At 41.0% G+C, this 12,392-nt stretch overlaps 2 protein-coding genes across 23 annotated transcripts in view; one reads left to right on the plus strand and one right to left on the minus strand.

Moving 5' to 3' along the window:
- Window positions 1–12,392, minus strand: part of LOC114641379 (ICOS ligand-like) — a 263,459-nt gene that overhangs the window by 196,756 nt on the left and 54,311 nt on the right. The window lies entirely within an intron of this gene.
- The window catches only part of LOC114641380 (uncharacterized), a 261,003-nt gene that overhangs the window by 160,914 nt on the left and 87,697 nt on the right, over window positions 1–12,392 (plus strand). For 3 of the 11 annotated variants that reach the window (XM_051926000.1, XM_051925997.1, XM_051925999.1), the window contains exon 2: window positions 6,333–6,653. The exons of 5 other annotated variants lie outside the window; for them this stretch is intronic. In XM_051926000.1, coding sequence (XP_051781960.1) covers window positions 6,333–6,653 — 321 coding nt within the window. Of the gene's footprint in view, window positions 1–5,997; window positions 6,224–6,332; window positions 6,654–12,392 lie in introns of all 11 variants that reach the window. 3 more of the 11 variants (XM_051925995.1, XM_051925996.1, XM_028790439.2) reach the window with 2 other exon arrangements.

The following is a 12,392-nucleotide window of genomic DNA, read 5'->3' on the forward strand; positions in this document are numbered from 1 at the left end:
CCTGTCACACTTGGTGGTCTAACGCTTATTCAGCTCCATGCAGTGACTCATCAGACATGTCACTCTTGTGGTTTCTTGAGCTATTTTGAGCCCACTACCTGTGAGACCCCAATGGCTTTAGCCTTTAGATATTTTTACTGTGTTAATGCTGAAACAATCTACGACCGCAGTCTGAGCACAACTGAAGTCAATTCTGACGTGTTATGTGGAGATAACGTCTTCTCTGACTTGTGGGGTCAGCATTCTGCAGTCCAGTAGTTCTTTTCTGAAGATACATAGATAGAAGATGTTTCTCTCTTTGGGTTTCATGTGATGTTCAGCTCCATTGCTGTCACGTCACTATAAATGAAACCCAAATTCTGTTCAGTGGTGTCACAGGGAGTATTTTAGAGATATTTTGAATTCATTTCTTCATTGATTCCTTTTAATTCTTACAGGGTGGTTTTACCATTGTCAACACGCTTGTGTGTCAGGTGGATTCATTAACTGCTGAAGCTGAACGCTCTTAGGAGCCATTTAAATTTTTAGGGGTAACTGCAGAAAAAGAGGACACAATGAAGTCAAGATGGACAGGTACGAGTTTTGGGTTTGAGACAACACAAGACATGCTGAGGAAAGTTTTATACTGCAGGAACACTGATGGTGGATGAGTCTGTAAGAGCAGCGAGGGTCAAGTCTGCTGCAGATTTGAGAGAGCAGAGGAGATGGAGAGGAACTGCAGACTGGGGGACTCGGGCAAAATGAAGATACGGAGAGGTGGGAGCAGAGCTGGAGAGAAGTCGATGAAGACTGCTGCTCCTCTGCAGTAGCCATGTAGTTAGTCCTGTATAAGTCCTTAAGGGCATGGCGTACCTCCTAAAGGACCTGCCAGGCATGATTGTTACATTCCAGCCAATACTCCACATGATCTTAAATACCACATTTCTTGGCTTATTTATTTTAAAGCACAGAAACACCAATAAGAACTAAAGAGAGGATTCATCTGAGCACAGCAGGCAGTAAGAGGTGCAGAGCAGCAGGTTGGAAGGTGTGAAGTTCAGTCGAAGACGGCGAGCACAGGAAATGAGAAGTGTGAGCAGGCAGAGCGGCCTCACCAACAATGATGAGAACAATGTGGTTTAATGTGCTGTGCCCTGGTACTGTAAAGTGAAAAGTCATCTCAGGGCTCGTATACAGAGTCTGGTGTACAAACTGAACACACGCTGCATTGTGTTTGCTGCTCTGTTTGTTTAAACTGTCTGTTAAAGTAACTTAGCAATCATGGACTAAAACTCATAAACTTGTAAATCAGTCACCACCACATCCACATGTCCACGTAGAGCTGCCATACCATCCACCATTTCCAGTAACCGGACTTGAAGCTCATCCAGATGCACCCACACATCTGCCCATGGTGGTGGCACATTAAGTGGGGCGTCCACAGGTCTCTGTTCCTTGATTTTACTCTTCGGAGTTGAAACATACAAAGTACCCAGCAGGCTCGCTACCTCGTCCACCTCTTTGAGTGCTCTGACCATCACATGGCAACCAGGTAATCTGCCCTAACCCAAACCCTAACCCTAACCCTAAGTGCACTCGAGTCGTCAAACCACTGCTCAGGCTTCTTGGTCGACATTTCTGACTTTACTTGTGTGTGCTGAATGGCACAGAGTGGAGGTCAACTCATCTTCATACGGGCCACCAATAATCTGCACCTCCCCTCGAGACCCTTTTTATCGCCCTGGAGATGGCACGTTTATAACATGCGTTACTACAGTGGTTCTCGAACTGTGGGGCGGGCCCCCCTAGGGGGGCGCAAAGTAACAAAAAGGAGGGCACGAAGATTTGATAAAAAGAAAATAAGAATCGAAAATATGAAAAATACATCTATTGAAACCAAAACAAATGAACTTAAACTACATTCTGATAGTAGAAAAATAAATATAGAGTTAGATAAATGTCGATAAAATATAATAAAATATGCATCTATGATATATCATTAATTAAAAAAGAACAAATTGGTATTAGTGAGTTCCTTTCAAAAAAACGTTAGGGGGGCGCAATTAAAACTGTTATGGAAACTCGGGTCGCAAATACTTAAAGGTTGAGAAACGCTGGTTTACTAAGCCCTAGAGTGGCAGCAAAAAGACAAAAAAATAAACGAATGACCTGGAGAGCGAGTGCCCAGCGGTACTGCCCAGCTAGCCCAGCACAAGTACAGGGCACCCCAACAGAACTAACTGAGAATGAAACAAGTCCTGTGAATGTCCGTCAGACGCTTTATTGCTTTCTTAATGTCCGCTATTGTGAGGGTGTTGTTGAGCCACACCTCAGATCCACGGTGACGTCTGCCACCCTCTGTCTCCTCACACAGGCACCTCAGACCCTGTCCCAAATTCATCATTAAAGGGAAAAGGTTCCTCTGGGCTGACAAGTCCTCTTGCCGTCTATAAAATGGAGTCGGGTTCACCAGATGTCTTCTGATGTCTGTGTAGTTTTTCTTCTTAAAATAAACGGCTGTGTCTTTTTCCTCTCTGACGCTCTTCCTTCTTCTTTCCTTTCTCGCTACTGACTTTTAGGAGTTTTCAGCTTCAGCTTCTTCTTCTTTGACAAGCAGTCACCAGGGGCTTTACTGCCACCTCCTGAGCTGGAGTGGGAGTCAGGATGGCCATTTTAATGCACACGACTCCCCAGTATACCAGCAGCATATTCTACGCTCCACAGATGATTCTTGGGGTCTGTCGCTATTGATGAGCTAACGTAAATTAGACTTTACTCCAAATGCGTCACTTTTATGACTTTTATGTATCCATTTCTAGCAGAGCAGACTCCAGTTTATTGGGTGACACAATCAGAAGTATAATTTGGACATTGTCACAACTGGACAGTAGGTGGCACTATTGCTCACCTTTTCCCTGACAGACCAACACACTGGCCACAGGTTAAAAGTACTAAGAATATTTTTTAATTTCTTCTTTTCTCTATGATGTGCCCCAAAGCACCACAACCACCACACTAAACAGTAAATCAGTCATAACTGATACAAGTCTCCTCCCAGCAGCTCTGTCACACTCCCTCCCAACTCCAGTTCCCCTGCTGGGTCTCCACCAGTCCTTTATATAGTCCTTGACCCAGAAGTACTTCTGGCCTTCCGTCCCCATGACTTGTGAGCACTTCCAGGCTATACGGGAAATACAAATCCCCGTGTCTCCTTGCAGCGCCACCCGATGGCACCCACGGTACCCAGCAGGGCTGTGAAGCTGAACTCCATCTCCCATAGTGCACTGCAGGAATCTGGGGCACCACTAAGCCACAGGGAAGTCGCCATCTAGCGTACAGGGTGTGTCGGCCGTCCATCACAATACAAACAATATGAACGTATTTCACGGCTTTAAATAAGAGCACCAATTACAGAAATCATTTTAGTCAAATTTGTCATTACGCTGCCACTTGGTTTGCCTGTTTGCCAGTCTGTTTCTAGTACAGCTGACATCATTTCTTTGGTTGTTAAAAGAATTTGATTAATTTATGTTTCTAAAAACCAAATGAATTTGATTGTAAAATCGCGCTTCATGTGACTCTGATATTCAACTTGTGTGTTTTATTTCAGTCTGTTTGTATTTGAGATATTATTTAGATAACGACTCCTAACTTGTGGGCTCAGAGCTCGGGTGCGACTGAAACGGCAGTCAGGCCCAAATCAGCTCCTTAGCTCATGAATATTCATGAGGGAGTTTACGAGACTGTCACCTATGTAATTAGATAAAGTTCAGGAATTCTGGGAAAATAAGTATAACATTGTTAAAAGAGTGTCATTGCTTAGATAAAGTGACCTGTGTGTAGAATGTGTGACATGGAGACTGGGGTCTTTAAGATGAACGTGTTTCATGTCCAGCCAAAGGTATCTTAGTTAACGATCATCCAGACCATAGGAACTTATCATCTGAGATACTGGGAGCACTGGAGTCACTGGATGGAGAGATTCTGTCATCAGATTGGACGTCCAGCACTGACTCTACTCTAGAATGACCAGCAGGGGGTGGGCAGCCAGTTGGCCAAGGTCTCCAGGACCCTCACTGTGTCTGACTTTGACTTTCTCTGTCCTAACTGACCGGGACCCCCAGAGGTTTATTTTCCCCATGGATGCTGCTGACTGAGTTTTTGTTTTCCTTCCTTTTGTTCAATCGCTAATTCATGGACAGATCATGGTGGGCTCCGTTTATGGAACTGCTTTGTCTTACTGTGTGTGTTTAAACAGATCGGCGACTTTACGTGTACTCGTTGTGAGTTGAGCCATTTGTAAAGTGTAGACACAGAGCTTTACACCTTCACTCAGTGAGCAGCACCAGACAAAAAGAAACTGAACTGAAAATGACGACCGGCTTAAGTAGGGTGGGCGGTGGACCTCCGACTGAGATTTCAGGGGGCTCACCTCCTTCAGAAAAACCAGGAAAGAAAAAGGAGTGAAAGAAGAGTCTGAATACTTCTAGGAATGAGAGATTTCAGCTTTTGATTTGTAATAAATTGGCAAACATGTCACTTTGTCATTATGGGCTGTTGAGTGTGTCTTGATGGGCAAAATGTCAAACATATCCATTCAAAATGAAACTTACTACACAGTAAAAGGTGCAGAAAGTGAAGGGGTCTCGATACTCGCTGTACCCAACACATCTATGACTGAGAATCTCCTGGCGTCATCACCAACGAGCCAACAAGGAGCAGTGAGGAAAGCAACTGTGCAAAATGGCCGCTGTCTTTAACGTGTCCCTGTTTGTCTTCCTTGTGTTTGTGCTGAACAGACGGCAGCTGGGTGGCCATAAATGTATTTAAAGATGAGTTTACCTTAAAGGGTCCTGATCATCAGCTGGTGGACTGAGTGAGGTGTGTGTGGCAGTTGGCAGCAGATCAGTGATGTCCTCCATTAGACCATCCTGTCAGGGTCAGCTGATGAATGTCATGAACAGGGACGAGTAAAGGACATTTAATTAGTCACAAATAGCAAAACTGTGTGACAAAAAAGAGTATAAGAGGACTAGTTTAGGATATTGAAGAGCAAGATACTGACACTAAGGCAGGAATGGCACTGAAATCAAGTAACACCTGCAAAAAGAGAAAGAAAGAAACACAATAACCTTCAGCCATAAAACATAGTGAAATGCTGGACTGTTTGCAAAGCAACGTGGAGCCTCAGAAGTGCCACATGAAGTGACTTTAGGTGTGCTGCTGATGACGCAGGTGTCACCCACATGCATACACGTGTGCACTTTGAAGAGCTGAGGCCCTAAAATGGTTGGCTTCTCTGAGGTCTCGCTGCCTTTTTGTTTGTGACTGTGGGGCTGCACTTGAGAAGCAAATTCTGGGATTTCATGAAGTGAAGCCCAGCATCCACCACCTCAGATATGTCCTTGGACATCACCTTCATGTGCTGCTTGGAGTTCCAGAGCTTCAGTTTATCATTGGTGACCTTCAGAGCAGGTGTGACAGTGTGGCACTTTGACAACACCAGCCTGATAATGAATGACAGTATTAGTAGTAGATGAGGAGACTTTTAGGTGATCACTGAGTAGACTTTGAAATGTTGTGATACAGTAAGAGTGGAAGTTCATGTATCATGCCTTATATTTATTAGTCGTCATGGGTAGAAGATATACCTGCAATAATAATCATAATAATAATAATAATAATAATAATAATGTGTTTGTATGTTTATATGGTAATGTCGGTCGGATTAAAAATGGAAGCTAATGCTTCAGTGATGATATTAGCATCAAACCTCGTGACACAGGACTCCAGCTGACCAGTGACAAGTGACGACTTCAGTCCTCCAGTGACAGTCTCAGTCACATTCACTCTAATGACCGTATCCGAGAGGGTGGCATCATCTGTTTTAAGGCCAAGGCTGAAACTGCTCATGCTGTTAACACATTTGTTTAAATCTAATTAATTAATTTAAGTTTACTGAATGTGTTAAGTGAGAAGACATCAATCATCTTTTGGTGTAAAGCGTCACTTCAGGAGGTCTTGTATTCTGACGTCTCTCAAGCCCACCTGCTCGCTCCGCTCTGCTCTTCTGCTCTGTAGACATTTCTAGATGTTCTTACATTGACACTTGGTGGTCAATGCCATCCACTTCCTGCTCATTCATCACATCTCCAGCACGTCAGCCATTTCTAACTCATAAAGGCTCATCTCTCGGTCACAATGGACGTCAGACTTGTTGTGATTCTCTCCATCTTTATAACATGTAAGTATTTATTTATGGATATCCAACATTTAATTTAGGAGTCTCCTTCTCTTTGTCAGCTCATCACAAGTAACTCGTCCCTTAACTGCACATTTGTCCTTTTCCACAGGTGTTGTCCCCAGGCTCATCTCTCCAGGGTCCCCAGAAGTGATTGAATGTGACCTGAGGGACATCAATGTGGTCATCTGGTACCGGCAGTACCCTGGTCAGCCCCCGGTGGCTTTAGGGGTCTATGACAACAACTCAGCTCTTCCACCAATGATGTTCGTTGACTATTTTAATGGAGTCTTTTCTTATTCCAATGAGACTGCGACTTTAACATTTAAAAATGTCACCAAAAGTGACGCTGCAACTTATTATTGTGCGAAGAAGGAGAGTCAGAGGTCCGTGTTTGGGAATGGAGTCACGCTGACTTACGAGGATACGTACAGTAAGTGCTGCTTCATGACACGCCGTCTGTGATACTTGTTAACATGAGGTGGGACTACGAGAGTCGGGGTCTTGAATGATGGCAGGGGGGCATCAAAACACAAAGACGTCAATTAGGATTAGTCCTCTGGGTAACTCCATTAAATGAACAGGCGCCATTGATAGAGTTATATTTATAGAGTTATTCATGTGCTAAAATGTGTTATGACAGATACAACAGCACATCTTCATTTAAAATGACATTAAAATGACATTATTATACAGCAAGGCAGCAGCTTTACTCTGGTGTCAAATATGGAAACTGTTTGAATAAAATATTAGAGAAAGTGTGAGAGTGCAATAGAAATAATAATGGAGTTCTAAGTTATGTTTAATAAAACAGATTGTTTTAATAAGAGTAAAACGTGCTTCTTGTCTGCTGCCATTCTTATTGTAGATGAATTATAACTTTTGATTCATGTCCAGAATTGCACAGGAACGTTTGTGCCGTGTGAGGCTCTTCTACCAAACTGGAGTTTGTTATTTCAAAACTAAAATCACAAGTTGTGACAAAATCCAAGTGAGAAGTAAAAGACCCATAAGGATTACTACTGTCTATAAAACAAAACTCCTTTTAATAAAGTAATGCGCTATCACCTCATTATTGGCTCGAGCCGCTCTCTATCGGTGTCACTGTAGTACAGTAATGGACGTGGGCAGCAGACGGCAGACAGAAGCTGACATTTTGTTGGGAGCTAATTGCGTTGAACTTTTCTAATATACACAGTTGTTCTTCTCACACCTACCTCAGTGTCATTATTTGAATTATCTGAGGATACAAGTCGGTCACATTTTATCTTCCAAATCTTAAGATTATCTAAACATTCATAAAGAAGGCAAAGCGCATTCACTGTGTGCTGAAATGAAGAAAAGACAAAAGTGCAAAGGAAGATTTACAGACGACACACACAAGTGGAGCTTCTTCATTTTATCCACTTCCTGATTTTTAGGCTGTGACGTTGGTACCCTGCTGTCCCTTCATATATTTAAATATTTTTCATTTTATTTGTATTATTTGAAGAAAACAACATTCCATACAATCATGTCAAACTTAACAAACCAAAATTTAGAAAGGAGAGAAGATCAACAGCAAGTGCAAATCTATAAAAAGAAAAAGAGAAGAATATCCTTTATCTGTTAGATTTGATTACTTAGATCTTGCCATATTTTAAAAAATGTTTTGAACAGATCCTCTATGTGAGAATTATTTAGTTTCAAATAGTAGAGAACATCCGTTATCCTCTGACTTGTAACAGGTGGGCCGCGATTCGTCCAGTACAGCAAGATAAGTCTGTGTGCTCGTAGTGTGGAACTTGTCCTTCTACACTTGAAGCCCATCAGGGAGTCCACCAGTCACGGCTGTTAATGGGTTAGGAGTGACTGTGACACCGAGGCTGTCTGATAGCCCAGAATGTTGTTAATTTGGTGCACGTCCAGAACATGAGGCCCAGTGAGGCTGGAGCTCGACTGCAATGTTCACAGGTTGGATCTTGGGCTGGATACATTTTGGATTGTTTTAAGTGAGATACATGAGCTCAATAAAAGATTTTAAGTGGGATGACTGAATACTTTTTATAATATGAAAAGACATTATCAATAAACAATTCTCTAAGTATTTTAATCCCGGACATTTTCCAAACATTTAATTCTGTGTAGGCCAGAGACGGTAGAAAGAGGTGATAATTATGTAAAAGTGCAACAGATAAGAACTTCCTACATTGGTTCAATACTCTAGATAGATAGATAGATAGATAGATAGATAGATAGATAGATAGATAGATAGATAGATAGATAGATAGATAGATAGATAGATAGATAGATAGATAGATAGATAGATAGATAGATAGATAGATAGATAGATAGATAGATAGATAGATAGATAGATAGATAGATAGATAGATAGATAGATAGATATTTTATTAATCCCAAGGGGAAATTCACATGCATATACATATTCTAAGTGAGTGACGGACAACTGAATTATTAGTTTATTGATGATAATTTGTATTTTCTGGGCCACACAGCAGGGCATATAAAGAAGTACAGCAAGATTTGATTTCTATTGCAGACCAGGCTTGTGTATATTCATCAGTTTATGTTGATTTCAGGCCCTTACATCTTGTATATTAGCCACCCAGTAATAAAAGTGAAAGTTAGGTAGTGCCATGCCACCTTCTGTTTTTTGGCTTGTGGATGCTTGGACTTTTCAATTTCAAAATTAAACAAGGTTATAATTGTGTCTAATTTCTTAAAGAATGATTTGTTAATGTATATGGGGATTCTCTGAAATAGAAATACAGTAGAAGCTCAGGAAGGATTCTCGTCTTGACAGTACTGATTCTCCCTGCGAGTGTGAGATGGAGGGTAGACCATCTCTTCACATCTTGTCCTCACAGGTGGCACAGTGGTGGTGCTGCTGCTTTGCAGTAAGGAGACTGTGGAAGATTGTGGGTTTGTTTCCCCATTCCTCTCTGTGTGAATAGCGCTTTGAGTACTGAGAAAAGTTCTATATAAATGTAATTTATTATTATTGTTTAACTTTTTCATTACATACAGTACCATATGATCTGTATACAGCGATATTTTCCCTTTATCTCTGATTCATTTTGAAAGAGAATGGTTGATGGCTCAACGACAACTGCAAAGAGCAATGGTGACGGGGGCATTGAGTACCACGTTCTAGTCTGAAGTACTGGGAGATAATGCTGTTAATACAAACTGAGGCTTCTGGACTGGTATAGAGTAGTTTGATCCATGCGCACATGTCCGGGCCAAACCCAAATTTGTGCAATGTGGTGAATATTTAGTTCCATTCCACCGTATCAAATGCTTTTTCTGCATACAAAGATAATAAGATCTCCAGGGTGTTACATTTAATGGGTGAGTATATTACATTAAACAATCGTCAAGTATTAGAAGCTACATGTCTGCCTTTAGTAAATCCTGTTTGGTCTTGTGATATCACTGAAGGAAGCACTGTTTCAGTCCTTCGAGCTAGAACTTTGGAGAACATCTTAACATCATTAGAATGTCAGAAGGGAAATTTGTCTTTATGATGCACGTTGTAGTAAGTCCTTATTTTTGTTTGGAGAGATGCTAATTAATGCTTGGCGGAAACTTTGAGGTAGAAGTTTGTTTGTACACAATACAATACAATACAGTTTATTTTTGTATAGCCCAAAATCACACAGGAAGTGCCGCAATGGGCTTTAACAGGCCCTGCCTCTTGACAGCCCCCCAGCCCTGACTCTCTAAGAAGACAAGGAAAAACTCCCAAAAAAAAACCTTGTAGGGAAAAAATGGAAGAAACCTCAGGAAAGGCAGTTCAGAGAGAGACTCCTGTCCAGGTAGGTTGGGCGTGCAATGGGTGTCAAAAAGAAGGGGGTCAATACAATACAATACAATACAATACAATACAATACAATACAATACAATACACAGAACAATTTCTCAATACAGTAAGAAATAAAAAATATAAATTTTAGAAGCACAGAGCAGAATTTAACAGCAGATGATATATCCCATAATAAGATTTGGATTTGTGTAGAGTCCTGGAGACCTCATCCTTCAAGCTGCCTCCCCCATTTGGCCATTCCATGGCTGAAACAGTGTTGGGCCAGCCAATCCGATGAAAGGACCCCTCTTTCCCACGATTCCTGCGATCCTCCATCAGGGATGACTTTACCTTAGGCAGGCAAAACAACTTGGCAGGTGGGCCATGGCACCAAGTGCCACATTTGAGTACCAAGAACAAAAACAGAATAAGTGAGGGTTAGTATACAATTATAACTGTCATGTTACGTATGTTTAAGTGCTAATGACTAACAACAGAGATGCAGTCTGTACAGTTAATCAGCAGCTCTAGTCAGGGTGTGCTAAACTGAAGTAGTGAGTCTTCAGCCGGGATTTAAAAGCTGAGACCGAAGGGGCATCTCTTATAGTAGCAGGCAGACCATTCCACAGTTTAGGGGCCCTGTAACTAAAAGCTCGACCTCCCACTGTTATTTTATTAATCCTTGGAATCATAAGCAGACCGGCATCTTGAGATCTTAATGTGCTCTCAGGTTTGTAAGTCATGATAAGTTCAGACAAGTAAGCCGGACCTCGGCCATTTAATGCTTTATATGTTAAAAGGAGGATTTTGAAATCTGCCCTAAACTTAACCGGGAGCCAGGGTAAGGATTTAAGAACTGGAGTTATGTGTTCGTATTTTCTTGTTCTTATAATAATTCTTGCAGCCGCATTTTGGATTAACTGGAGGCTGTATAAAGAACAGTTTGAACATCCAGTGAACACCGCATTGCAGTAGTCAATCCTACTAGAGATAAATGCATGAATTAGTTTCTCAGAATCCTGTTTATTTAGAAAGCGCCTTAATTTCCTAACATTTTTAAGATGGAAGAAACATGTTTTGGAGAACTTTGTAATATGTGCTTTAAATGACATGCTAGAGTCAAAGATAACTCCTAGATTGCGGGCTGATTCAGTAAAATTGACTGGGATTCCAACTGAGTTAAATGATGACAAAATATTGTTGTGATCAGCATCATTCCCTCCAACAATTAACATCTCTGTTTTATCTGCATTTAAAGACAAGTAGTTCTCATTCATCCACTCCTTTAATTCACTAACACAACTAATTAAAGACAACATTGGAGAAACTTCATTTGATTTAAATGAAAGGTATAACTGGGTGTCATCTGCATACGAGTGAAAATTAACATTATTTTTCCTAATGATAGATCCCAGTGGAAGCATGTAAAGTGAAAACAGTAAAGTTCCCAGTACTGAGCCCTGCGGGACACCATATTGAACTTCTGTGTATAATGATGGAGTACTGTCAGCACATTTCTGTACATATTGGAATCGATTTGATAAATAAGAACTAAACCAAGCGAGCACGGTGCCTGTAAGCCCAACATCATTTTCTAGCCTGTGTAGTAAAATAGAATGGTCGATGGTGTCAAATGCTGCACTTAAGTCCAACAACATAACTACAGTGGAGTTTCCTTCATCAGAGGATATCAGAATGTCATTTACAACCTGTGTAAGTGCCGTTTCTGTACTATGACCAGTGCGAAAACCAGAATGGAATTTCTCAAATAAATTGTAATGCGTAAGGTGTGACTGAAGCTGACTGGCGACTACTTTTTCTAGTATTTTAGAGAGAAACGGTAGATTTGAAATAGGCCTATAATTATTAAGTATGTGTGGGTCTAAGTCTGACTTTTTAAGTAATGGTTTAATGACTGACACTTTTAGTGCATCAGGTACTGTGCCATGCAATAATGAACTATTGATAATGTTTAGGATAGGCGCTACAAGAACATCCATTGCACTTTTTACTAGTTTTGTTGGCACTGGATCTAGGGAACAAGTAGTGGGCTTCATTTTAGAAATTAAAGTTAAGACTTCCTGCTCAGTTACAGGATTAAAATTACTAAAGTGCTGAGTGCAATGTGAGACAGGGTCTGCTAAGCTAGTATTTGGTTTGTACTGTGATGCAGAGATCTGGGATCTTATATTTTTAATTTTCTCATTGAAGAAGTTCATAAAGTCTGTACTGCTTATATCTGTTGGTATTTTGCACTGTTGATCTGAATTTCCATTTGTTAATTTAGCCACTGTTCTAAACAGTACCAGAGGATTTTTATTATTGCTATCTATTAATGTAGAATAGTATTCTGACCGAGCTTTAAAG

The sequence above is a fragment of the Erpetoichthys calabaricus genome, chromosome 4 (genome assembly GCF_900747795.2).
Source record: "Erpetoichthys calabaricus chromosome 4, fErpCal1.3, whole genome shotgun sequence".
In the NCBI taxonomy this organism is placed as follows: Eukaryota; Metazoa; Chordata; class Cladistia; order Polypteriformes; family Polypteridae; genus Erpetoichthys; species Erpetoichthys calabaricus.